The 23376-nt window shown below is 47.2% G+C and overlaps 2 protein-coding genes across 2 annotated transcripts in view; one reads left to right on the forward strand and one right to left on the reverse strand.

Moving 5' to 3' along the window:
- The first annotated feature begins 3497 nt into the window (after window positions 1–3497).
- Window positions 3498–8307, forward strand: NKX1-1 (NK1 homeobox 1). Its single transcript, XM_048943245.1, is given in 4 exon segments — window positions 3498–3972; window positions 7513–7709; window positions 7749–8084; window positions 8086–8307. Coding segments are annotated over 4 exon segments (1230 nt in total).
- Window positions 8308–16024: 7717 nt separating this feature from the next.
- UVSSA (UV stimulated scaffold protein A) overlaps window positions 16025–23376 on the reverse strand; it is a 58484-nt gene continuing 51132 nt past the window's right edge. The window contains exons 12-13 of the mRNA XM_048942485.1: window positions 23081–23261; window positions 16025–19192 (exon numbers count right to left, since the gene is read on the reverse strand). Coding sequence (XP_048798442.1) covers window positions 19099–19192; window positions 23081–23261 — 275 coding nt within the window. The 3' untranslated portion in view covers window positions 16025–19098. The remainder of the gene's footprint in view (window positions 19193–23080; window positions 23262–23376) is intronic.

Here is a 23376-nt window from a genome sequence, read left to right on the forward strand (position 1 = left end):
TTGTTGAGCTCCCCTCTGACCCCAGCACCCCTGAGAGCATTGCCATCGGTCAGAAGCCTCGGTTTAGGAGAGCAGCGGAGAAAGATGGAGCGGTCCCAATCCCGCCACGGTCCCCACAGGGCGCTGGGGGTCACCTGAAGCTGAGGCCGAGGTGCCCTGCATCCTCCTTCCTATCGTGCCGGGCACGGCAGGGCTGGGGCAGAGCCTTCCTAGGGTTTCCTCTGCCGTGCCTTCGTAAAACCGGGACGTGAGATGCGACCTCAGATGGGACCTCCCGAGTTCGCCTCCGGCGGGGCAGAGGAGGGACCTCCCGGAACCGGGCTGTGCCGCTCCCGTCGGGAGCTGCCCGAGGAGCCGACGGCTGCTGGATGATGCTGTGGCCAGCGGCGCCTTCAGGCTTTGGAAATATCACCTCCCCGCAGGTATAATTCAGCCTAAGTACAGAGATAACTATCGCCGAGGTCGGAAGGCTTGTAAAAACGTGAGGGTGTTCCGCGTGTTTCTCTATTTATTTCGGAGAAGGAAACGTTTCCGTGGGGGGCACGGAGTCCAGCACGCGGGGTCCTCTACGTGCCATCATCCCCTCTTCGGGGAGCACGGGGGTGTCTGCCATCCCACCGCCCCTTCCTAAAGGCAGCCTCTCCCCGAGTCTCCCCGCCGGGCGGCTGTTGCTCGTCCGTCCTACACGGGAAATGAAAAGGACTGTCTTCCCTTAGAGCGAGACGGGTCCGGTCACCCGGCCCGAGCTCAGAGAGATATTACATGTCACAACTCATCTAGGGCCCCATAATCAGCGCTAACTTTCTGGTGAACAGATAACCAGAGATGGCAGATGGATGGAGATTGCACAAATGAGGCTCTAATTGACAATCAATTGTGATTAGGAGCAATAGAACATCTTTATAACACTCGATTTAAGCCGCCAAACAAACAAAAGCACCGGGTGGATCGGGGGCCCCGTCGGGAAGGAGCCCGGCCGCGGTGCCTCCTGTGCCCGCTCCTGCCGCCCGCTGTCCCCCGGCTCCGGCTCGGTGTGGGCACAGCAGCCCGGAGGGAAGAGCCGAGAGCAGCGCCGAGAACGGAGGCTGGGAGGGAGGAAGGGGCATTCCACGTTGCTCGGGCTGCTTCTCCTCCAAGCACCGAACGCAAACCTGGGAATCCGGGCTCGTTTATCCGCTCGGGGCTGTGCACGCTTGGGGCAATGCCCCTGAGAGGACGGCCGAGCGCATAGGTTTAATCCCAATTAGGATCATTTCTGAGGCCCAAGCGATAAATGCTGTCCCCATCCCCCCACACCCTCATCCAAAAAAAAAAAAAAAAAAAAAAAAAAAAAAAAAGTCTCCAGAAAGGAAATAATAATAATAATAATAATAATAATAAAGTACAAACTAAGGGGAGGAAACTTATCCGAAAGAAAAGATGCGATGAGAGGCACGGCCGGAGGAGGACAGAGGAGCGGAGCTGCTGACAAACAAGCAGGCAGGCAGCTGCGTGTGTTGGGGTGAGCGTGTGTGTGTGTGTGGACGCAGATTAAAACTTCTCTCTCTCGCCTCGTGTTCGCATCGGCCCGGCCGCTAAGGTCAGGAAAAGGGGGAGAGGTAATTACCTACACATGATCACAGATTATACATACCATTTCAAGCCAGGAGGTGATTTATAATTTAAAGATAAAGCGTAATAAAGTCATAAAAGGGAAAGGACACTGTTGTGGTGTCTGATTAAAATCTCAGGGCTGGTGTATAATATATGAGCGGGGGCTGCTGTGGGCTCCCGCTCAGCGGGACTCCCCTGGGCCCAGCCCGCTGATGGACTAATCATGTCCAAGCCCTACCAAAATTACAAGCTGATTGTTTTACCCATTATTTCTCCCAACTTTTAATTTCTGCTTTCTAAAGGATCATTGCCCGCGGTAATTGCAAAGGACCTGTCCTTGTATGTGTCACCAGCCTCAAAGACAAAAAAAAATCTAATTTTCCTTTTATGCTTTCTCTATTTTCCTCTCTCTCACACACACACACACCCTGTGTGGTGGTTTTTTGTTGGTTTTTTTTTTTTTTTTTTTTTTTTTTTTTTTTCCCCTCCTGGCAGCTAATTCACCCCGAATAGCGACTGGAGCGTCCAAAACAAGAATGAAATTGATACGATCGAAACACATACGGCCACACGGAGGGGAAGGAAATTAGACAGGAGAAGAAATTCGGGCTTTGCAATTCACACATGATTTGTATTCCTACTCCTTCATTTTTCATAATTAAAAGCACTTTTAATAAGAGGAGGGCTTTGCTCTCGGCTTTTTGTCGTGGTTTCTGTTTGTATGTTTGTTTCTTTGCCTGTTTCCCCTCCCACCCCCAACCCCACCCCCACCCCCCCCATAAAAAAGTGGAAGTTGACTCCGGTTACCGCACGGGAGGCACCGCTCTTTTTCTCCCAGTTACTCCGAATTTATTGATCGCCCTGTTTTGCCGTGCGCCGTGTTAACGTATTAATTTTCTCCCAGAGGTTTCCTGGCACTTACACTTGATATTTAATCGTAATTAATTAGCTAAAAGAAAGAGAAAAGCGTGTGCGAGGGGGTGTGCGTGTCCGCGGCCACGAACCCCGCTCCAACCACTGAACCCGCGTCCCTCATTTTCTCCTTTTTCTGTAATTTAATAAAACCGGCAGGAAGGGAAACAGGTGCGGGGCTGCCACCTCCGAGCCCCCACACGCACATAATCCCCTTCTGATCATCTCACTCCGCTATTAGGGGTGGAAGACCTTAAGTTCTCATTTTGCGTGTATAATATCTCTTTCATATTGATCCCGCAATTATTTAAAAGAAAGCGTCATCTCCTCCCACTTCTCCAAATAAGGCTATTTAGATGCTTTCCAGATGAGTGGAGGTGTGCTGAAACAGAGCTGACAGCCAAGTATATCACAGCCAACGCCATCCTTCATTCGCTCTCCCTCGCTGCCCCCCCTCCCCCCGGCACACACTTTCACCGCGTCTCTCCTCCAGTGATGAAGATTACAGACTATTATGGGCAAGGGATTAATTTGTAGCCAATTACAATGCAGTGCTAAATATGAATGCATAAATAAGATACAGCCTTGCCTCTGTGTGTATGTGCGCTTAGAGGGCTGAGGGGGGTGAAGGGGGGGGGGGGGGGGGGGGGGGGGCGGGAGGGAGGAGGGAGAGCACAGGCAGCCCGGTGAGGATGATGAGAAGGAAGAAGGAGCGGCACAGCGGAGGCTCCGAGCCGAGCATCGCCCCGTGACTCCGTGCCTCCCCCGGAGGCTGCCGGCCGGCCTCAGCGCTGTGCCGGAGCTGCAGGCAACGGCTGCCCTGCGCGCAGAGCCCGCGGAGCGGGGGCCGGGGAGGAGTTTGCAGCTCAACTTCGTCTGAAGGGGGGGGGGGGAGAGAAAAAAAAAAGAGAAGGGGGGGAGCGGGGGGAGCGGGGGGGGGGGGGGGGGGGGGGGGGAAGAAGTTGCAACGGAGAGGGGCTCTGCGAAGAGTCATGAATGTGAGCAGAGACAAGGTCGGTGACATCTCCATCCCGGCAGCGGCAGCCGCGGCCGTGACAGCCCCCGCAACCGCGGCGGGCATCGGCGGGGAGCCGTGCGGCGTGCGCGGGGAAGGCATGGACAGCCATGGGGAGCAAAGGCTCTCGGCCGGCGGAGAGCTGCCGCTCTATTCCTGCCCTGGGAATAGGGACAGACAAGGGGACGGCCAGAGCAACACTCCCGGACAAGAGGGGGCAGTGGCCGCGCTGCCCATAGTGCACAGAACCACCTCCTTCTCCGTGCTCGACATCCTGGACCCTAACAAATTCAACAGCAAAAGGAGGCAGTGCGCGGTCTTGTACAAATCGGTGGGGACCGAATTCACGCTGGGGGCGGAGGATAAACCCGAGGACTCAGGGACGGAGCTGGCCGAGCCAAAAGCTCTCGCCGAAGATTTCGACACGTGCAAGAAGTCCGCAGAGCTGATCAGTAAGTAGGTGTGGGGGCTCCCCGGGACGGGGGCTGTGCTCGGACGCCCGGGAAGGGGCTCGCGTGCTTTTACAGATCGTCGGGAAGCAGCGAGCCCGGGGGCACTCGGTTCTCGAGGCTGTGCGAACGCTAGCTGCATGGAGGTGGAACTAAGTTTTAGGCCGGGGGTCGGAGAGGTGGGGGCCGGGCGCAGCGCTCCGCTACGGGCAGAGCTTCCCTTGGGCGGCCCCGCTGCCTGTGTTCCTCTTCCCTGAGCTCCGTGCGGGGCAGCCCGACGGCAGCACCCGGTCGCTTAACCCGGAGCGGCGGTGCGCTACCCCGGCGGGGCAGGGCGCGCTGCACGGGGCCGCTGCCGGCACCGGGGAAGAGGCTGCGTCGCCGGCCGGGCCGACCCTGAACGGCTCCCGGTGCTGAGGAGGACCCAAAGGGTCGGAGCTGCCGGAGGGCCCTGCGGTGGCAGCCCGCTCCCTCCCACCCGCCCGGGGCTCTCGAGGCATTTCTGACTTTTATGTATGTTCTCCCCAGCCTTGGAACCCTCTCTCCCCTTCCCCCCCACGCGTTGCTCTGGGCGACAGATTCAATTTTCTCTCTCCCCTTGGCTTTTTTTAGGACAAATCAGACTAATTGTGACAAAATGCTGGTTATCTCTGGAAAAACAATTAAATTCCTTCGATTACATTTAAGGTAAAATGTGCTTAGCAGCGTAAAGAGGCTGGATAATGGGGGAAATCGCCCCAGAGTGGCATGTAGGACTGCCTGGATCGATATCCTATTATCGAATTGTGCATATCTCTTTCAAGCACCTTGCAAACTCTTTCCTAACATCTAAATTATAGGGTCAAAATTCGGATAATTACTCGATTAAAACCTATTACACTTATTAGGGCTCGCTATTGATCGGGAATTGCATTCGACCCAAGCTCTAGATTGCTTTTTCTCTTTCTGGGTCCAAATATCCCGAGTTTGTCACCTCTAAACCCCGCGGCTCCGGGGACAGCGGAGCGCTCCGGGCAGTGGCAGCTCCGGGAGCGGTGCGGGGAGCGGTTCGCGTCCCGAGCGCGGAGCGGGGCCGGGGAGAAACTTCTTGGGAACGGGAAAATGATTTCTGCGTCTGGGCCGGGAGAAGGGACTCCGAGCTCTCCCATCCCACCACGGCGCGACTCTTTCCGTTAAATTAAGCAGAGAAAGCGCTCTGGAATTTTTTGCAGCCCCAGTCTTTCAGAGCGGGAGTGTTTCTAATTCCGAAAGCAAAAGCGGGAGCGGAGCGTTGATGGAATTCCAAAGAGATTTTTTTTTTTTTTTTTTTTTTTGAAGTAGTCTGTACCCGAGGTAATTCTTCGTCTAAGCTCATCCGACTTTTGTCATAGCAAATAGATCTGCGCGATCCGAAAGACGGACGAGGTGAGCCTATCGCTAATCTCGCACTTTTATCTCCAGACAAGGAGAGAAATGCAATGCCATCACTTCTCTAACAGCAAACAGAGCGGGGATCCGCGGCCGCTGCGCGCGTTCGGCCCTCACGCGTTAACGTTGTCACAAACAGAGCCGGGACTGCTTCAAATCGCCAAACTTAATTCTCCTCTTCCCTTCCCCCTCTCCCTCCCGTAATTAACAGCAGCCCCGGCACTGCTTGGATTTAGGAGAGGTGTTCCGAAAAGCAGCCGTAGTGCCGACGGCGGAAAGGTGAGGGCTGCTGGCAAAAGGAGAGTGGATGGAACGGGGCGCTCGGAGAACTGCGCGGTCCGAGGAAAAACTCCGCATTCAGTTCACATTCAGCATCTTCCGAGCACAAAACCACAACTGCGGCGTCCATCTCCGTCACGAAAAGCACCCGTTCAACATTTTTTTCTGCTAAAAGGAAATTGTAGCAGCTTAAATAGAGCCGCGGACGGGATTTCCTAATTCACCGGAATAAATAAACTCCCGGACCGGGACCGGGCAGTTCAACGGGCGTGGAAACCGCCACGCACACAGATACACGCACTGCTTGTGTATTGCTGTGGCCAAAATGGCACACGATGGTGTGAAATAAGTTGAACAGGTCGTGGGACAGCCGTCCTCACGCACGGTGTCGGATGGGGGAAGCCGATCCCATCCGCACGGCTGTGCGGCGGCGGTCGGGCGGGTTCGCTCTTCACTTTTTGCTTTGATCAGGAAGCTGGAAAGGACTCGAAACAAACCCGCGTTATTAAGGGATGTTTTCCGGGTAAAGTGGGTTACACAAACTTCTCTGCCCCTTTTTCTCCCCGAGCCAGCCAGAGCCGACGTCAAGCCAAAATCAGCTCCTTCAACAGACAACATTTTAAAAACACCCTTAGGCTATTGGTGAGGGTCCGGTGCCAGGGTATGGACAGAGCAGGGCATGCACTAACGGGTTCAGTTTTGGGGGTGTTAAAACCGACTAAAACACCACGGGGTGAGGGTGACAGATGAGCGATCCACTTTCTCTTGCACACCTCGGTTAACCGAGTACAACGAGCCTTCAGCTCGGGATCTCCCGGAGCTGCGACCGCGTTGTAGGTCCGAGAGGAGGGAAGCGGAGGGGTGCCTAAAACCCGCGGATGAAGGGCTGCGGCTGTGGCCCTGAGCCCCCGGTGTCTCCGACAGCGCCGTGGCCCCGCGGCACGTTGCGGGCAGCGCTGTCCTGCCGGCAGCCGGAGCAGCCCGACGGGATGAGGAGGCGGATCTCCCGAAAACGCTCTTTCCTTCCAGGCTTCGCAATGACGGAACCATCAGCAGAAGTCCGATAGCCTTAAATATCGGATAATTGAGCCTGTTCTCCAATGAAGACCGTTAATTGGAGCGTCCTATAAACCCAAATAAATTAAATGACCGTTAACTAGTTTGTACATTACACAAAATGAGTTTAATTAAGTTTGTATCTGCTCTGCTAATCAATACAAGTATTTACTCCTCTTTAATACTTCCATCTCACGAACTGACAAGAGGTCAAACCAGGCGGAGAAAGGGTTAAAAATGCCGGAGCAAAAGCCAGCAGCTCTCCCATCGGTGCGGACACTTCCCTAACTAAAACTGCTAAAAGCGCTGACAGCCTCTCTGCCCCACCTCCCCAGGGCTGCTCACTCGGCTCAGGCCGCCAGCCCACCTCCCCATCCCTCGCGCTGCCCGAAAACGGAGAGCGGTGCTGCGGGATCTGGCCCGCGGCTCCGGCACCACGGTGTTGCATCCCCGAACGGCCTTTCCGGCCGTGTTTTGAGGATGATGTTGGAAGCGGCCGCCGCACGGTGCTGGAGTCTGCCCGGCCAAAAGCTCCCCGGGTAGCGCGGCACCGTGCCGGCCCCAGAGCGCAGCCCCCAGCCCCTGCCCATCAGTGGCAGCTCCGATACCAACCCCCGCCGCTTCCGAGCAGCTCCGAGCCTCGCACCCTACGAGCACGGGATATCCGCATCCCCACGTCGGGGTTCCCCCGTTCCCCTCTCCTAACGGCAGCAGCGGGGAGGCCGAGGGGCGTCGGGGCCGCGCGGGGTCGGGGCCGGGGCGGCTGGCTGAAGTCTAACGGCTGCTGTCTGTTTTGCGCAGAGGACGGCGAGCTCTACAAGGCCGAGGAGTGCGACCTGGACTACAGCAGCCGGCCGAGCCGCAGCCCCGACAGCGAGCTGCAGGACGACGAGGAGCTGTGCAGCGAGGAGAGCAGCAGCAGCGGCAGCACCGGCAGCGGCTCGGCTGCTCCCGGCGAGGCCGAGGCGGTCCCGCAGCACTCCGAGGCTCCCGAGGCGGCCGTCGGCCCTCCGCCCCCCCCGCCGCCGCCGCCCCAGCAGCCGCCGCCGTCCCAGCAGCCCGGCGGAGGGCAGCAGCAGCCCAAGCCCAAGAGGAAGCGCACGGGCTCGGACTCCAAGTCGGGCAAACCCCGGCGGGCGCGGACAGCTTTCACCTACGAGCAGCTGGTGGCGCTGGAGAACAAGTTCAAGTCCACGCGGTACCTGTCGGTGTGCGAGCGCCTCAACCTGGCGCTCTCGCTCAGCCTCACCGAGACGCAGGTGAAAATCTGGTTCCAGAACCGCCGCACCAAGTGGAAGAAGCAGAACCCGGGCGCCGACACCAGCGCGCCCACCGGCGGTGGCGGGGCGGGCGGCGGGGGGGAGCGGGGCGCTGGGCGGAGGGGCGCTGCCGGGCGGCCTCAGTCCGCTCAGCCACTCGCCGCCCATGGGCAACCCGCTCTCCATGCACGGGCCCGGCAGCTACGCGGGTCACCCGGCCGGGGGTTTGGTGTGCGCCGCCCAGCTGCCCTTCCTGCCCAGTCCGGCCGTCCTCTCGCCCTTCGTGCTGGGCTCGCAGACTTACGGCGCTCCGGCTTTCTACACCCCTCACCTATAAGCGCGCTCCGCCGCTTTCCCCCAGCCCTCAGCCCGCGCTGCCCTCGGTTGCTGAGGGGACCGGTCCGGCCCGACGGACCCCCTGCGGAACCCCCTGCGGAGGGGCGCGGCGGCGGGCTGGGCTCTTACCTCAGCGCACGGAGCATTGCGGACCGGACCGGCGCAGCGCCGCGCGCGACGACCGAAGCCCCCTCGCCTGCAGGGCTTTGGGTTTCTTTCGTTTTTACGTTCTGCATTTCTGTATATTTCTGGTCGTTACGGAAAAAAAAAGAAAAAAAAAAAAGAAAAAAAAGGAAAGAAAAAAAAAGTTTTAACTTTATAATTAATGTATAAGGGATGGGAATGACGGCGGGAAGATGATACAGAGAGCACTTTGTTTGCTGAACACTTTAACTCAATAAACGTGAAGGAGGAACCCGTGGTGCCGGCTGCTGCTTCCTGGCGGGGCTGCAGGAAAACGCCCACAAAAGGCAAAAGGGCCGATTCGGGGGTTTTGTTTCTCGTTGCGTTTACGCTGGGAACTGCGCCGCGTGTTTCCTATTCACAAACTTCGTTTTTTCTTCTAATGCAGAGGCACCATTGCCCTCCCGTGTTCCCGTGGCCGTCCCTCGCCAACAGCCGACCTCCGCTCTGCAACGTTAGGACCACTCCCCCCCCCCCCCCCCCCCCCCCTTTTTTTTTTCTTTTTTTTTTTTTTCCTCTCTGTCCGTTGACGGATAGTCCGATATTTTGGCTTTGTGTAAATAGAACAAACCGGTTCTTTCGCTCATATCCCGGCCCTTGAGCAAATAAAACAATCTTCCCATCACGCCTCCGCTGATGATTTTGAAAATAGTATCAATTCTATCACCCTTATTTTATTTCTTCTTAATTGCAAAGCCGGGCCGCTTCCTCCACCCCGAACGGGCTGCAGGGACCTCATTCCCCATGTGATCCCAAAGTTCGTACGGAAGGGAACTCCCGATTCCCACTGTTGTGTCTGGATTTTGTTTGTTTTATTTTTCAGCTCAGAAACGTGACGGCTGCTCTCCTAAGGTAACTTCACGAATCCATCTTTTCCTCGCGTGATTTTAAGGAGCTCTTACAGAACATCCCAGCCGCTGGCAGCCGCGCTGCCTTCCGTCCGTCCTCCCTCGCAAGGAGCCGAGCGGCTGGGCGGGAACGCGGCGCTGCGGTGCGTCCGGCAGGGGGCGCTATAATGCGGGAGGGCCCGGCCTCAGCGCCAGGGAAGGTTCGGTACCCTCGTCCTGTTCCAAGAGTTCATCTCTCGACCTTCAGAACCGTGCGAACCCGTTTGCGTTTGGTGATAAGAGTTGTGATAAAAAGTGTTCCGAAGTAAGTTTTCAGTGAGAACGCTACAAGGGTTCAAGGCCAGGCTAAATGTGGCTCTGGGCAGCCGGGTCTGGTGGGTGGTGACCCTGCACGTAGCAGGGGGTTGAAACTAGATGATCCTTGTGGTCCTTTTCAACCCAGGCCATCCTATGATTCTCTGTTAAGGGCTGCACAGCTCTCAACTGACAGGAGAAAAACAGACGAACTGGGAGGGGTCGCTGAGAAAACTTGTCAAACCAACCTGTTGCTGACCAGGCCTGAGCAAACACTACTAGTGCTGGTGTTTGTAGCTCAGATAGGGCTTCGTTAGAGAAAAAAAACAGCTTCATTAAGAGAAATAGCAAACACAGAGGGAACTCCAAGCAGTTCCTCTAGCTGAAAAGTATTCCAGTGCTAAATGGGAAATGCTCGGAGCTCTGGAGCAGATGATTTTCCTGCTCTGAGTCACTTAGCCTCCTGCCAGCAAAACCTGTCTGTGTGAGCGTTATTACTCCCAGCTGCTGGAGAAAGGAGTCAGCCTGAGATTCGCAGTCATTAAATCCATCTTAACAAGGCTTCTCACATTTTAAGGCAATGCTGAAAACAGACTCTGAGGGGTATTTCTTAGCATTGGTTAGGAAGTTATTGACAATTCTTGCTTGGATGTCTCATCCAGTTGATGTTCTGTACATAGAAGTCAATACAAAAACCAAAAAGCCTTGGCTGTAGCAGAGCTTTCCCAGCACACAGACTGTGTACCATGTAGTCAGTCTTAAGTCACAGCCCACACCTAGAGGCCTTTTATAGTATGAGCAGGAGCAGCACTGAAGATTAAGTTCTCAGATGGTGCTCCCTGGACCACTGTCCTGTAACCAGGCTGTGTGCCTGCCAGGGAGAAGCTTGGTGGTATCCGCGTGGGGCTTTGGTTCAGAAACATCCTTTGTGTAAATGTTCAGCAACTGGTGCCAGATGCTCCCACCTGTTTGAATGTCCTCACTTCATTGCCCATGTCCCTGCCCCTGCACATTTTTAAATAAATTCCCACAAAACTCAATGTTAAGACTAGACATTAGGAAGAAATTCTTTACTGTGAGGATGGTGAGACACCGGAACAGGCTGCCCAGAGTGGCTGTGGATGCTTCCACCCTGGAGGTGTTCAGTGCCAGGCTGGATCGGGCTGTCAGCAGCCTGGTCTAGAGGGAGGTGTCCCTTCCTATAGCAGAGGGGTGCAACTACATGATTTTAAACGTCCCTTCCAATCCAAACCATTCTATGATTCTATGACTCTCAGTTAAATCCAAGGTTGCAAGCCTGTTTTGTGAGACACGATTCAGACACTAATTGCATCTTACCACTGTTTACCGTGTTTGTGACAGAATTAAACAGAAAGAGAAGGAATCTGCATCTATTTTGTCTTGTTCTGAATATTCCTGCTTATATAGAACAGGTGTTAATGTTCACAGAATAAATTGCATTAAATATCTTAAGAACAAATAAGAGAAAAAGCACACAAGTACAGATCTGCTTCAAGTAACTGGGAGAGAACTCAAAATATTTTGAAATATTTTCTCTCATTGCTTACACACCATAGCTGATGAAATTATATAAGATTCATTAGAGACCAGTCTTCTATATTTCCTCACCACAAAAAAAAAAAAAAAAAGAAAAAAAGTGCCATTCTGGTTTTAGATGAGATTTTTTTTTCATATACTGTAAACCCTGAGGCTGAGGCTGAACTTGCAGTCACATTTCACATTTCTGCTCATACACTAAATAAGCAAAATGTTAATTTTTCCATACAAAACTTCATTTAAATTATTTCCTGAACAATACATGGTTATGCACAGGGGGCAAACATCCACTACCTCATGTATTACGTATGTAAAATAGTCCTGCTCTAACATTGACATATTTAACTTAAATTCTCATTTAAGTTTTACAGTGTGTGGACAGTTCTTGAGATTGTGACTCAAAGGGTAAGCAAAAAAGCACAGCTATTCTAGAGAGTAGATAAAACATTTTAAATTATATTTGAAGATCTGCCAGACTCTGGGAATTTTGCACAGATCAGAGTGGACACTGAACATGAAGGAGACAAGCAAGTAAACAAATGCAATCCTAACAAGTTTTTCTCATAAGGTGGGTTTACATAAACTGTTTTCTTCTCTACCTGATGCACTTCTGTAAGCTTTTTGTTTGTTTGTTTGTTTCTGACCTTCCTGTTCTGCACATGGTCACATTACCTGCACAACTTGGGGGACAGAATGATGGCTGTCATGGTGCAAATAACCCAGGCAGGAAGAGCCCTTTCTCCATGTCTGACACTGTATGACAGGCACATGGATTCATCATACAAAAAAGCCTCAAAGCAATGCTTGAGCTTATCCGAGCATTAGAAATCCAGAGCTGATAAGACTACAGTGCCCATTCAGGAGAAATCCTCTGCATGCACCCTGAACCTGTAGGAAAACACCAAGGACACAGACCAACTCATGTCCAGGACCCAGAAGTCTGGGCATGCAGGTTCAGGCAATGTGACAAACATCTGCCAAGTCCAGTATATGATTTACTAATTTAAACTTGGTGTATGACAGATCTTTAGCTAGTTAACACCAACACCCCACCTTAAGTGTTAGACTTCATTTTAAAAATATCACTATCTTCTGTATTTTCTTCTCTGCACTGTCACAAACCAGTGACATTATACAGAAGCAGTCAATGAGAGCTGACACTGCAACAGAGAACTGCAAGTTACAAAAATACGTGTGAGAAGACGATTGACACAATAAAGATTCACCCCTTTTATAATCTACTGCTTTCCCAGTACAGAAAAAGAAATCTAGCCTTACTACATGTATTTCAATTAATGCCCAATTCCTGTTTGTTTTACAACCACAGATTCTTTACAAGGGTGGATAGTGATAGGACAAGGGGGAATGGTTTTAAACTGAGACAGGGGAGGTTTAGGTCAGATATTAGGAGGAAGTTTTTCACACAGAGGGTGGTGATGCACTGGAACAGGTTGCCCAAGGAGGCTGTGGATGCCCCATCCCTGCAGGCATTCAAGGCCAGGCTGGATGTGGCTCTGGGCAGCCTGGTCTGCTGGTTGGTGACCCTGCACATAGCAGGGGGTTGGAACTGGATGAGCATTGTGGTCCTCTTGAACCCAGGACATTCTGTGATTCTATAACACACAGTGGAAGAGCCTGCCCTGCACAGCTGAGCTCAGAGAGACTTCCCCATCCTTCCACCTTACCATAGGTAGGGTGACAAGCTTTATTTCTTCTGAGTTGATCCCTAGAGACTGCATAGGGGAAGAAAAGCACAGGAGCATTTTGATGGGCTGCTGGTATGGCTTTGCAACTGGTTGTTGATGTACAGTGCTAATAGCAAACTGCCCTAACTAAGATCTATTGAAGATTTGGTAATGTTTTAAGAATGTTTGGAACTTAAAGGACTCAATGCACCTTGTAGTTAAGTGTTTGGATGAAATACTGTATTTGCTTTGAGCATTCCTGATCATGCTTCCACTTTCCCCTTCTTCAGGATTCAGGAAAATAAAGGCTCATGCTCACTTGGAAGCAATATTGAATTTCAGGGCTCAGAACTGTGTCTGGCAAATCTCCTCCTGGTGCTGTTAGCATTCAAGTGACAAAAATGCTATTACAGAAAATCAAAGATATCCAAAAGCAATTTCCAAACAAGCAGAATTGTGTATTATGTTTCGATATATCTTTTATAGTGTGTGTGAATAAGAGTGGATCCATAATGGCATTATAAATATAGCAAATTAATGGTGGATGCAATGCCAACACCTTGTCATTATGCAAATTGCAGCATCGGCAGAAATGGTTATCCAACAATCCCTTGCAAAGAAACCGGATGCCTAATGCTGTTTCATTACATCTAAACTAATTAGTACCGTATTTAAACAATTTTAACAATCTTTTTCCTTAACCCCTTGACAAAAGTGACTCCTGCTGTTAATGTAAAAGTGTAATGAGCACTTTGTAGCTGGGGTTTTGCTCAGGGCAGTAACAGGCAGATAAGCAAAGGCACGTCTACTGCTCTTGGAAAGAACAAGGCTGAGCTTAAATTAAAAAAAAAAAGTATTTCACATATTAATGCTGGTATTATAGGTCTGCTAGCTCAGGGAGGAGTTTCTGCTGCAGCAACTTAGGATCAGGCACTGAAGTACCATCATCAGCAACAGCTGAGCTTGCAGGAAAGGTTCAACAGGAGTACAATTTAATTCTCCATTTGATCTGTTTTGAAGGAAGAGGAGAGAAAGCACCAGTTCAGAAACCTGAGTAATTACTAACTTTATCTCCTTCTTTTCCTTCAGAAACAGCACCTGAAGCTAGACCAGCAATTATCTTTTCCCATAGGTCATAATTTGCCCATGTGCTAGACAGGCCCATCTACATGTATTTTCTAGGGGATGTGTTTGGGGATCTTTAGCATCGATTTCGGCTGAAGGAGTCATCAGTGTTGCTGGATGGAGAGGGTCCAGGCTGTTCCTGATCAAGGCTGCTGCTCAAAGCACTTTGCTTATGGTGCTTTCTACATTCTTCCTTAAGTCCTCCAACATCTATAGAGGATTTTGTAATAGAAAGGACCATAGTCACATTCATTTAAGGATGCTCCAAGTGCTCTGAATGTAACAACAGGCTCTATTTTCTCCATTTAGCTATCTTTGTCAGTAATTCTCATCAGCAGCCTCATCCCACCACCTGCCAGGTGTTGATTTGCAATACTGATATGGCACAGCTGCATGACCTTGGGTGTGACTGCCATGAAATCAGCTGAACTGGAAGAGATGTAAGAAAGAACAGTTTGCCTAGAGAGGTGGTGGAAGCACCATTCTTGGAGATATTCAAGGTTAGGCTGGACCAGGCTCTGAGAGAAGGAAGTTTTTCACACAGAGGATGGTGACGCACTGGAACAGGTTGCACAGAGGCTGTGGATGCCCCATCCCTGGAGGCATTCAAGGCCAGGCTGAATGTGGCTCTGAGCAGCCTGGTCTGATGGTTGGTGACCCTGCACACAGCAGGGGGTTGAAACTTGATCATTGTAGTCCTTTTCAACCCAGACCATTCTATGATTAACCTGATCTTGCTGTAGGTGTCCCTATTTACTGTGGGGGAGTTGGACTAGATGACCTTTAAAGGTCCCTTTCAACTCAGAAGATTCTGTGAAGTCTCCATCCTTCAGTTTGTGGAGAAGCTATGCTTTGGTAAAGTCCTTTTGCTGAGCTGAGCTGTTCTGTGCTTGGCTTTGTACCTTACCTGCTGCGTCCCTAGCTGACTTGACTCCAGACCTGCCTTTTATCATGTTGAACTGCCAGGTAAGCTCTAGGTGTTGACTGGTTCTGGTTACTGTGATGAAGGACTCTGCTCTTTCTGCCTTGTTGCCTTCTGCTTCTGTTTAACTCTCCCTGATGCCTAGAACCTATGCTATCCAATGCTTCTCAACTTCCAATATGGATATTGCTGTGCACTGTTAGCTCTGAAGTGTTGTCCTCAGGGCAGCACATGGTGAAGGACACCCCTTCAGGCTTCCAAACACATGAAGTTGTTTTGTCCTTGCAAGACACTGTTAATTACTTTCTTCAAATGTCTTAAAACCAACACGGAGAAATTGCTTTCCAGTAGTTGTCACAGTAATACCTTTCTCACAAAGCCCTCAGGGCTGATCTTCTAGCCAATGACAACTATCACTGTGAGCAAACTCTTGCCTGAATCTAAGATGCTTAGCAGTATTTTTCATGGGCAGGCGTGTAGGGATGGGGATGAGGATCCAGCCCCAACATAGGGACTGTGGTTAAGTCTAGAAGGCTCAATTTTTTATTTTTTCCTTCTGGCTGGTCTCCTATGCAAGGCATATTTTGCTCCATTGGGTTGAGATCAGCTCCCATAGGAGAATGAGTGATGGGAACTGTCTCCTGGATGTGTGCTCCAGCACTTTAGCTTTCAAGTGTCTGATTCCCACTGCCTCTTTAAAAACAAATATTAAGGTATGCGTTTGGTTGCTGTGAAAATGCACATCAGATCAAACCTTCCTAAATGCTCATCTTTTCTTTTTTTCTTTTTTTCTTTTCCCTTAGTCTTGCTAGGTTTAAACCAGAACTTTGGCTTAGATCTGAAGTCCAATGACACCCACAGCAGGTGAGACCTTGAGTCCAACTTTCAGCAGTGTTTTGGCTGTGTTTCTAGGCTTAGGAACCTAGACATCCTCTGGGACAATTTGCAGATGGTTCATTTCTATGTTACTGGCATTCAGATTATCCTGTAATGGCATGGTATTTTTCAGCATGGTAGTATCATTTCAAAAGGCATGGCTTTAATGACTCATTTTCATCACCTAAGTGCTGCCAAAACATCCAGATGTTCTTACCTTCTGATTCAGCATTTCTTGTCTCTGGCTAGCAGCTCTTTATAATAAGGAACAACCTTATCGGCCACTTTCACAGTGCTTTAATTTGAACTTTTTAAATATTCTTTTGTTTTCCTTCATGTCATATTGAACATACAGATGCCACCAACCTACAGATTGTTTTACACAGTATGATACATTGTCCATGCAGAACCAAATCCTGTGTTTTTCTTATTTAAGTATATACAATTTAAGAGCATTTAAGGGTTACACTTTTCTAATAGAATTTTTCAGCAAATCCTGAAGTAAGTTTTGATAATAAAACTGGAAGTTATCATGTAAGAGGTGAGCATGGCCCCATCGTTCTATATCAGTAACTTCAGAGAGATGTGCTCTTATTTTGCTCCAACTTCATACCAAACCTGTTTGTCACTGTGCTCTCTATTAGAGGTCAGCGCCTTCATTCCCACCTTCATCAGCACCAAATTTATACATGCTAGTTTCTTCCTTTTGAGATTTTACTTGCCAGATGCAATCATGCTCTACTAAGAATAAGCATGGAGAAGTTCTTGCTTTCTGATATCACTGGTGATAGATGTCTTTATTTTTTTTTCTCCATCAGAGCCACAGATGAACCCAGAAAAAGGAGAAAGCTCTTAAATTTCGCTGAATTATGTCTGACCAGTTCTAATGAGGATGTTTACAAAGGCAAAATCTGTTGTATGTATACTCCTAAAAGTGGAACTTGGCAAAGCCTTTGAGTAAATGAGGCAATAATTAATGTGGGAGGGGAAGCATGTGTTTCTTCAAACACTATGGATGAAGGGAAGATCCTTAATGGTACAAAGGTCAGGCTAACATAAAGGTAGAGTTAAGGAGGCAGTGCATTTGATGTGCATTTCTGAGTAGCCAGCCGTCTCTCCTGCTTCAAGGCCAAAACATGAAGAAACACTTCATACCCAAGTGGGTGTATAAATCCTTGTCACTAACTGAAGAACAAAATCCTTGCCTCAAAACAAGAATAAAGAAGTTTCAGCTGATAATTCTAGAACTTATACGACTCTTAAGAAGCATTGTAGATGAGTATAATTTGCTTGGCATATTTTCTCACAGCTTTAAACCATTCCTTTTTCTAATCTTGGTCATGAGAGCTTTTTGTTTTACTGAAAACTCAAAGTGGAAACTCTATGAGCTGAAGTATGCCCACTGTTTCCCAGAAGCTTGCTTGTGCTGATACTTCATGTCAAAAGATTGCATGTCACCATTTCTCCCCTTTTTTTTTTTTACAGAGATCAGTAGAAACACACCTACACAAATGAAGACCTTCAGTCTGTGCAGGCTCAAAAGTCTCCAATGATGGAACTACTCTCATAAATATTAATATCTCCAAGACCAAGAACTTTCATATGGACTATTTTGTAATATCAGTGTCCATTGAGCTACATTGCATTCAAGTACGTGAGCTCTGCTGTTGTTTGTTTTTTGTCTTTGCCAATAAATAAAACCAGTTGATCAGTTGATTCAGCTGATCTGGTGATGAGTATGGTCCTAGCCTGTGCTTTCAGCTGCAGCCTTCGCTGTTAGCTAGATGGCCAGTAGACACAGCTTTGGTTTCCAGTGCAGTAAATAACTAAGAAATTCTTGCTTTAACAGCTGCTATTTATTATTTGTCATAGTGCAGAAGTATTCTTCTAAATATGTGTTGGAGAGAAAAAAGTCTTCCAAACTGCAAAGATCTGGAAGATCAAATAATCATTGCTTGCTTTCTTAGCAGTACTTGTGCAAGTCAACAGATACATGGCAGAGCTGTAAATCAGCTCTTGTCTGAGGTGGTCAAAACCTACACAGGATTTCATTTTAAATTCCTAGGGAGTCTCTTGCTGTACAAGGAAGTATCTCAAGCAGGTGAGTAACTACACTGGTGCTGTAAAGAATCCATTCTAACTTGTGTTCTGTGTTTTACTGAAGACTTCTACTTTCGTTTTGAAATTCAGTTCAAACACTATCTTCCTTGATACTCCCAACTTCCTTCACTGATAAAGCTGTCTGAAACCTCACAGGAGTACAACCAGTCAGTGTTTATTTCATTTAATTCTACTTCTGACATGATGATGATAGCCAGCAAAGCAGTTATGAGAGATTGAGCTAAACACTGTCAATAATAAGCCCCACAGACACCAAGCACCTGGATCCAATGTGTTACAAGAATTCAGGTGTTTGCATGCCTTTAGGTCCCTGCATGCACTCCTAGGATTGAAACTAATGTAACTGGTTTTGTTTTTGTTTTTGTTTTTTTTTTTTAGCTGATTGAAGTCAGGCAGTTCACTTACTCAGTAAGCCACCTGAGTAATTTTCTTAAAAAACCTCTTTGTAATGCAGCTTTTTTGGCACCTCTTAAACTCCAGCACATTTTAACTATCTCCACAATTTATCATAATATGCTTTCCAAACTCATTTCAGAAAGTTAGTGGGAAGTCAAGAAGGAGATCAAGACCAACTTAATTTCAGCTTCTACACTGATGCCACAGCTGCTGAGTTTGAAATGGCTTGTAAACCTGCTGAAATCAAATTGTTGTCTTCTGATCATGAATGTGTTTGGCTTTTTCCAGTTCACGTGCAAGAAGCCTTCATAGGTGCTGGAGCTAGGGGGCTGCTTGATGCAGTAGTCTTTCTAGAATGTAAGGCTGAGAAAATAGCCTGCATGTTACCACCTCGAGTGAAAATCAAACTGTTTCTAAGGCATCTTTCTGAAGGTACGAAAGTCAAGGCAAATCACAACTGTGCTGGCAAACAATGTGTAAATGATACTGGTCCCTTAGGAAGGCAAAAAGGCCCTGAACATCTTACTCAGAGTATGCAGAAGTCATAAAATAAGTTCTATTTCAGGTAAATTTCCAATACTTATCACTAGGTGTATTAAGTCCATTATGTACTATCACATCTTTGCCAAAATTCATGTTAATTGTAAAATAAATTAGAAGTTAAAAACACTTCAAAAAGTAATCCCAGTAAAAATTCACACAGCATAGTATTTCAAACACGGAGGCCTGTGCTAAAGCTTTGTACAGTTGCACTTTTGTTCATCTTCTTTGCATTTTGCTACAACTTAATTCAGTGCGTAGTTAAACTGGTTGGCAAACTTCTCATGCTTTCTCTGGTCCATCTGATTCATTGCTTTCACCACTCGTTTGACAGCACCTCTGCAAGAGAAACAAAAAATATATAAAGGCTCTTGTATTGATTCTATGGAATCTCAGATTATTTATAAATGTTGAGGGAAAAATGAACTAAGATAAATTGCTATCAGGCCTGTGAATGCTGCACTGGAGTTGAACACAGTCTTGTTAACCAAATTAGCTGTAGCAATACAAATAGTTTAATTTGGCAATGATTTTATTAGCAGGAGTAAATCAATCTAAAGCTTTTCAGTTTAATAGCTGTCTATTCTATCTTCTTAGTGCTATTTTCTGATAGTCACATGTAAACTTGATTTGCAAAAGCATCTATCCTTTCTACAGGTTAAAAAAAAAAACCAACAACTAAAAATACCTAACAGGATGAAAAAACTAAACTAATACTCAGAAACACCTATCAAATATAACCTGCAAAATCTAGAATGTTTTCATAAGGGAAAGTTTAACTGTAACTTATTTAGCAACTTCCTTCCAAAGTTCCTAAAAATCAGTTTTATCAGCTGTGTGAAGAGTTAGAACCTCTTACACCATCAGCCTCCTTACTGCTGAGCAATAACTGTTTCATCTGTGAGCACAACACGATTTGAAGGAAACAGCAGAGAGAATGTCATATGCAGAGAGAAATTAACATTGCAGAGCTTTAGTTGGGAAGGCAGCAGTAGCAATCAAGAGAATGCTGTGTGTGTATCTGTCTCTACAAAAACCTTTGAAAGGTACAGTGCACAGCTAAGTAGGGGATGCCCAAGGTATTTTATTCTTCAGTGGACTCCAGACTGCCAATTTTTATTAGTTACTTTGGGTGCTTCTAGCAGAAATGCTCAAACAGCTGAGACTGATACTTGCAGGTATGTCATCACACTGCCACTGTTTCTGGGAAAGGAAGTCATCTGCCACTCCTTCTCTGTAAAGATCTCAGTGTTCTGCTGCTCAGAAAGGTCCATCAGCTAAGGGCTTCGTCTGAGGGACTCCATCCAGTTTAAGGATGTGGCACTGATTGATGTCTCCATTTATACTCTAGAAATACAGTCTGCCTGTTCCTTCACTCAAAGTGGATGGTTTCGAGTCTGTTAGCCTCCACACTATTGCAGTCTGCCTTTCTCTGCAGATGCTGCAGGGTGGCTGGTAGAACGAGAAAAAGGCATCCACCAGGTGATGTGACCCTTCTCAGGATCAGGTCTACACACTACTACAGCTCTGCTCCCCTGGTTACCTCTGAGGCAATCTGACTTTTGTTGTAACTAACTGTTCCCTTTAATGGTTTAACTTTAAAAGCTATTTTGAAACATCTGAAAACAGAGGATACCTCTCAATAGTGCTTCTAAATAGCAGGATTAAAGATTTTCTCAGCAGCAACTGTAATCAAAGCTAGCATTCTGAAAAAAAAAACCCTTGAAAGTGGGTTTCTTTTAACAAAATTCTGCCAATAAAGTTAACAGAGTAGAGAAAACGTGGTCATGGTTTTGCTCTTCAAATATTGCCTAATTGGTAGGAGAAAAGTGAGCCTTTAGCAGTGGCGAGTGGCCTTGCCACTTTCATGTCATGTAGTTTTTACATTAGCACCCCTGGATTGTGTGATACTGTAAATGAAATGAGATCCCACTTTGATGATCTCTGTGCAATTTCACTTAACTTTATTGGCAGATGAGAGCCTTGGTTTATCACCTATACATTTCAAGTAATTTGGGGTTGTTATAAGGAGTCAAGGTTATCATCTTGTTTAGTGCTGCAAAGCATGAAACCTATTAAAACATGACAGGTTTGATTCCCTATACCTGGCACTACCACACACTCATAATCATTAGCACAGAGCAGAGTAAACCAAAAACAGCTTTTGAAATTTATTTCATTAAAGCTGATATCAAATTCATATTATTACAACAGCATGGTTTTCAACTGTAAGATCAAGTAACATGAAACTGTCACAGAAAGGATCTACTTTGTAATTGAAATCAGTATGGATTTAGCCCTGTTATACCTACTGCATCATAAAAGGGAAAACTGAATTCAAACAAATATTATCTTGGATGCTGTTCAAGTCATACAATATATTTAGGGAATAGTCACTAATGATTTAATATTTTTGCTTTTTTGACTTAACAACCTTCCTCTATTCACTTTGCTTTGACTACTTCAGTTTTAACAACTTTAAGTAATTGCAGCTGCTTCCCTTCTGACGAAGACCAGAGCATGCTCAGACAAGTTTTTGTTGCAAACAGACCTAACCAAGACTACATACAAGAAACAGTGCAGGAGAGCTGGCCTATGGTGCTACTAAATATTTTAAAACCTATTCAGCTTGTAGGAGGGTTGTGGACTCCCACTTGCATCTGAGCCAGCCTGCTTCAATTTTTTTTCTCATGAATGCCTATGTAAGTCATGAACACATCTTTGCCAAAAATGTTTAAATGCCAAAGGGCATCCATGGGGATAGCATGGGGTATTTTCCAGAAGTAAATTGTTTCAGAATGATAAAAAAAGCAGTTCCATCTGTAGAGTCATAAAATTAAGCAAACACATTTCTACAAGGCTCATGTTTCCTGCAGTTACTGGAGTTATTGGAATTAATTAGTGGTCCCTAAATAACAGTAGCTTGAAGCATTTCAGCAACGCAGGTTCATGTTTTTACTACTGTAGGTCTGGAGGTACAGAGTTAACCGACAATGTCTTGAATTTCTACATTGAGACTTGTTAGAATTTAAGCATCACATTCACAAACCTGTTTTGGGAGAGGAAGACATCCTACAAATCACTTTGGTGCCACGCTTGGAGTAGCAGCCCTGTGCTACTTGACTGCTTTTCTGTAATATCCTTCCTTCAGTGGAATCATGCTACTTACAAACTATGTGAGTTTCAAAACTCCATTTACCTTGAGCCAGCAAGTTGTGTGAATGTCAAGGGCAAAGTGCTAGAATATTCAATCTATCCCTTGAATGGTTACCTCAGGGAAGCCGAGCTTTCTTGCAAATAAATAGCTATTGGTTGCATTTTTGAAAATAAGGGTGAGGGCGCATAAATAATCATGTGCATTAGTGCCTAGCCTTCAACATGTGGAAGTTATGATTACGTTAGGTTCTTAACATTTCTGAGTATTTGCTGCTTTTCAATCCAAGTATTTTCCACTGTTTGCACTTGTGCAGAGCAGAAAAGGAGAAGTACTGACAGTGCTATGATGTGAGCAACACTGTACCACAAGGATCTGAATATTTTTCTTGACTGTGTTCTCAGTAAAGGAGAAGAAAATGCATTAGCAGTATCTCTCTGAATAATACAGACAAAGAATTGCTGTGTGTGCACTGTACTGGGAAGCACTGCACAGACTGAGCTACAAATTTAATACACACGAGAGCAAGAGAAGACACACAGGAGCAAAGAAGTTCAGGAACGTTTGAAGAGGTCTCTGAAAAGCTTGAGGGCAACCACATGGGAAAAGCCAAGATTTCAGACACACACTTTTATTACAGTTCTGCTTAGGACAACCCATTTCAGGCTTTCAAGAAGAAAAAAAAAAACAACTTTGTTCTCACTTCATCCATGCTACTACAGTGTGTCTGGTTTGTAAACTGTGTCACTCTTTCCACATCCAATGCTTTCTGTATGCATGCAGTAGCATCCATCCATCCATTAATAAATGTTCATCCAAAGAAGACACTACAACAATTACAGGCTAAAATAGATGAAAATGATGATAAAAATAATAGGAAAATTTTATAAATTAGCTGCAAATCATACTCCAAGAAATAGCCTCTGTCACCTGGCTTTTACTCTCCAGCAGCACAAAAGGCATTTGTGCTCTTCCACTGGCAAAGGAAGCTGTTTATTGTGTAGAAACAAAAATAGTACTAAAATAAAGGGAAACAATAATTTAGCAAGCTTTAGAAAACATAAGTATCTTACTTATTGAAGACTATCTTCTCAAGCCGGGAACGAGCAGTGTTAGCCTGCTGCTTCAGGTCTGTCAGATTTGGGTATTTCTTCTTCCCTTTCTTTTTTCCTCCTCTCCCATTATTTTTAGAGGAACCAAGATCCACTCCTGTGGCTGCTTCGACTTCTCTCATGAATTCTGGATCCCGCCACTCTGTTCATAAGAAAAACCAGGCACTTTGAAAATTCAAGCCTAAGCAGAATTTGCAGCCTTACCTAAGGCAAAGGTTCTTGTCGCCCCTAGGCAAGGGCAGAGTCAGTGCTTTAAG

This window comes from Lagopus muta, chromosome 4, assembly GCF_023343835.1.
Source record: "Lagopus muta isolate bLagMut1 chromosome 4, bLagMut1 primary, whole genome shotgun sequence".
In the NCBI taxonomy this organism is placed as follows: Eukaryota; Metazoa; Chordata; class Aves; order Galliformes; family Phasianidae; genus Lagopus; species Lagopus muta.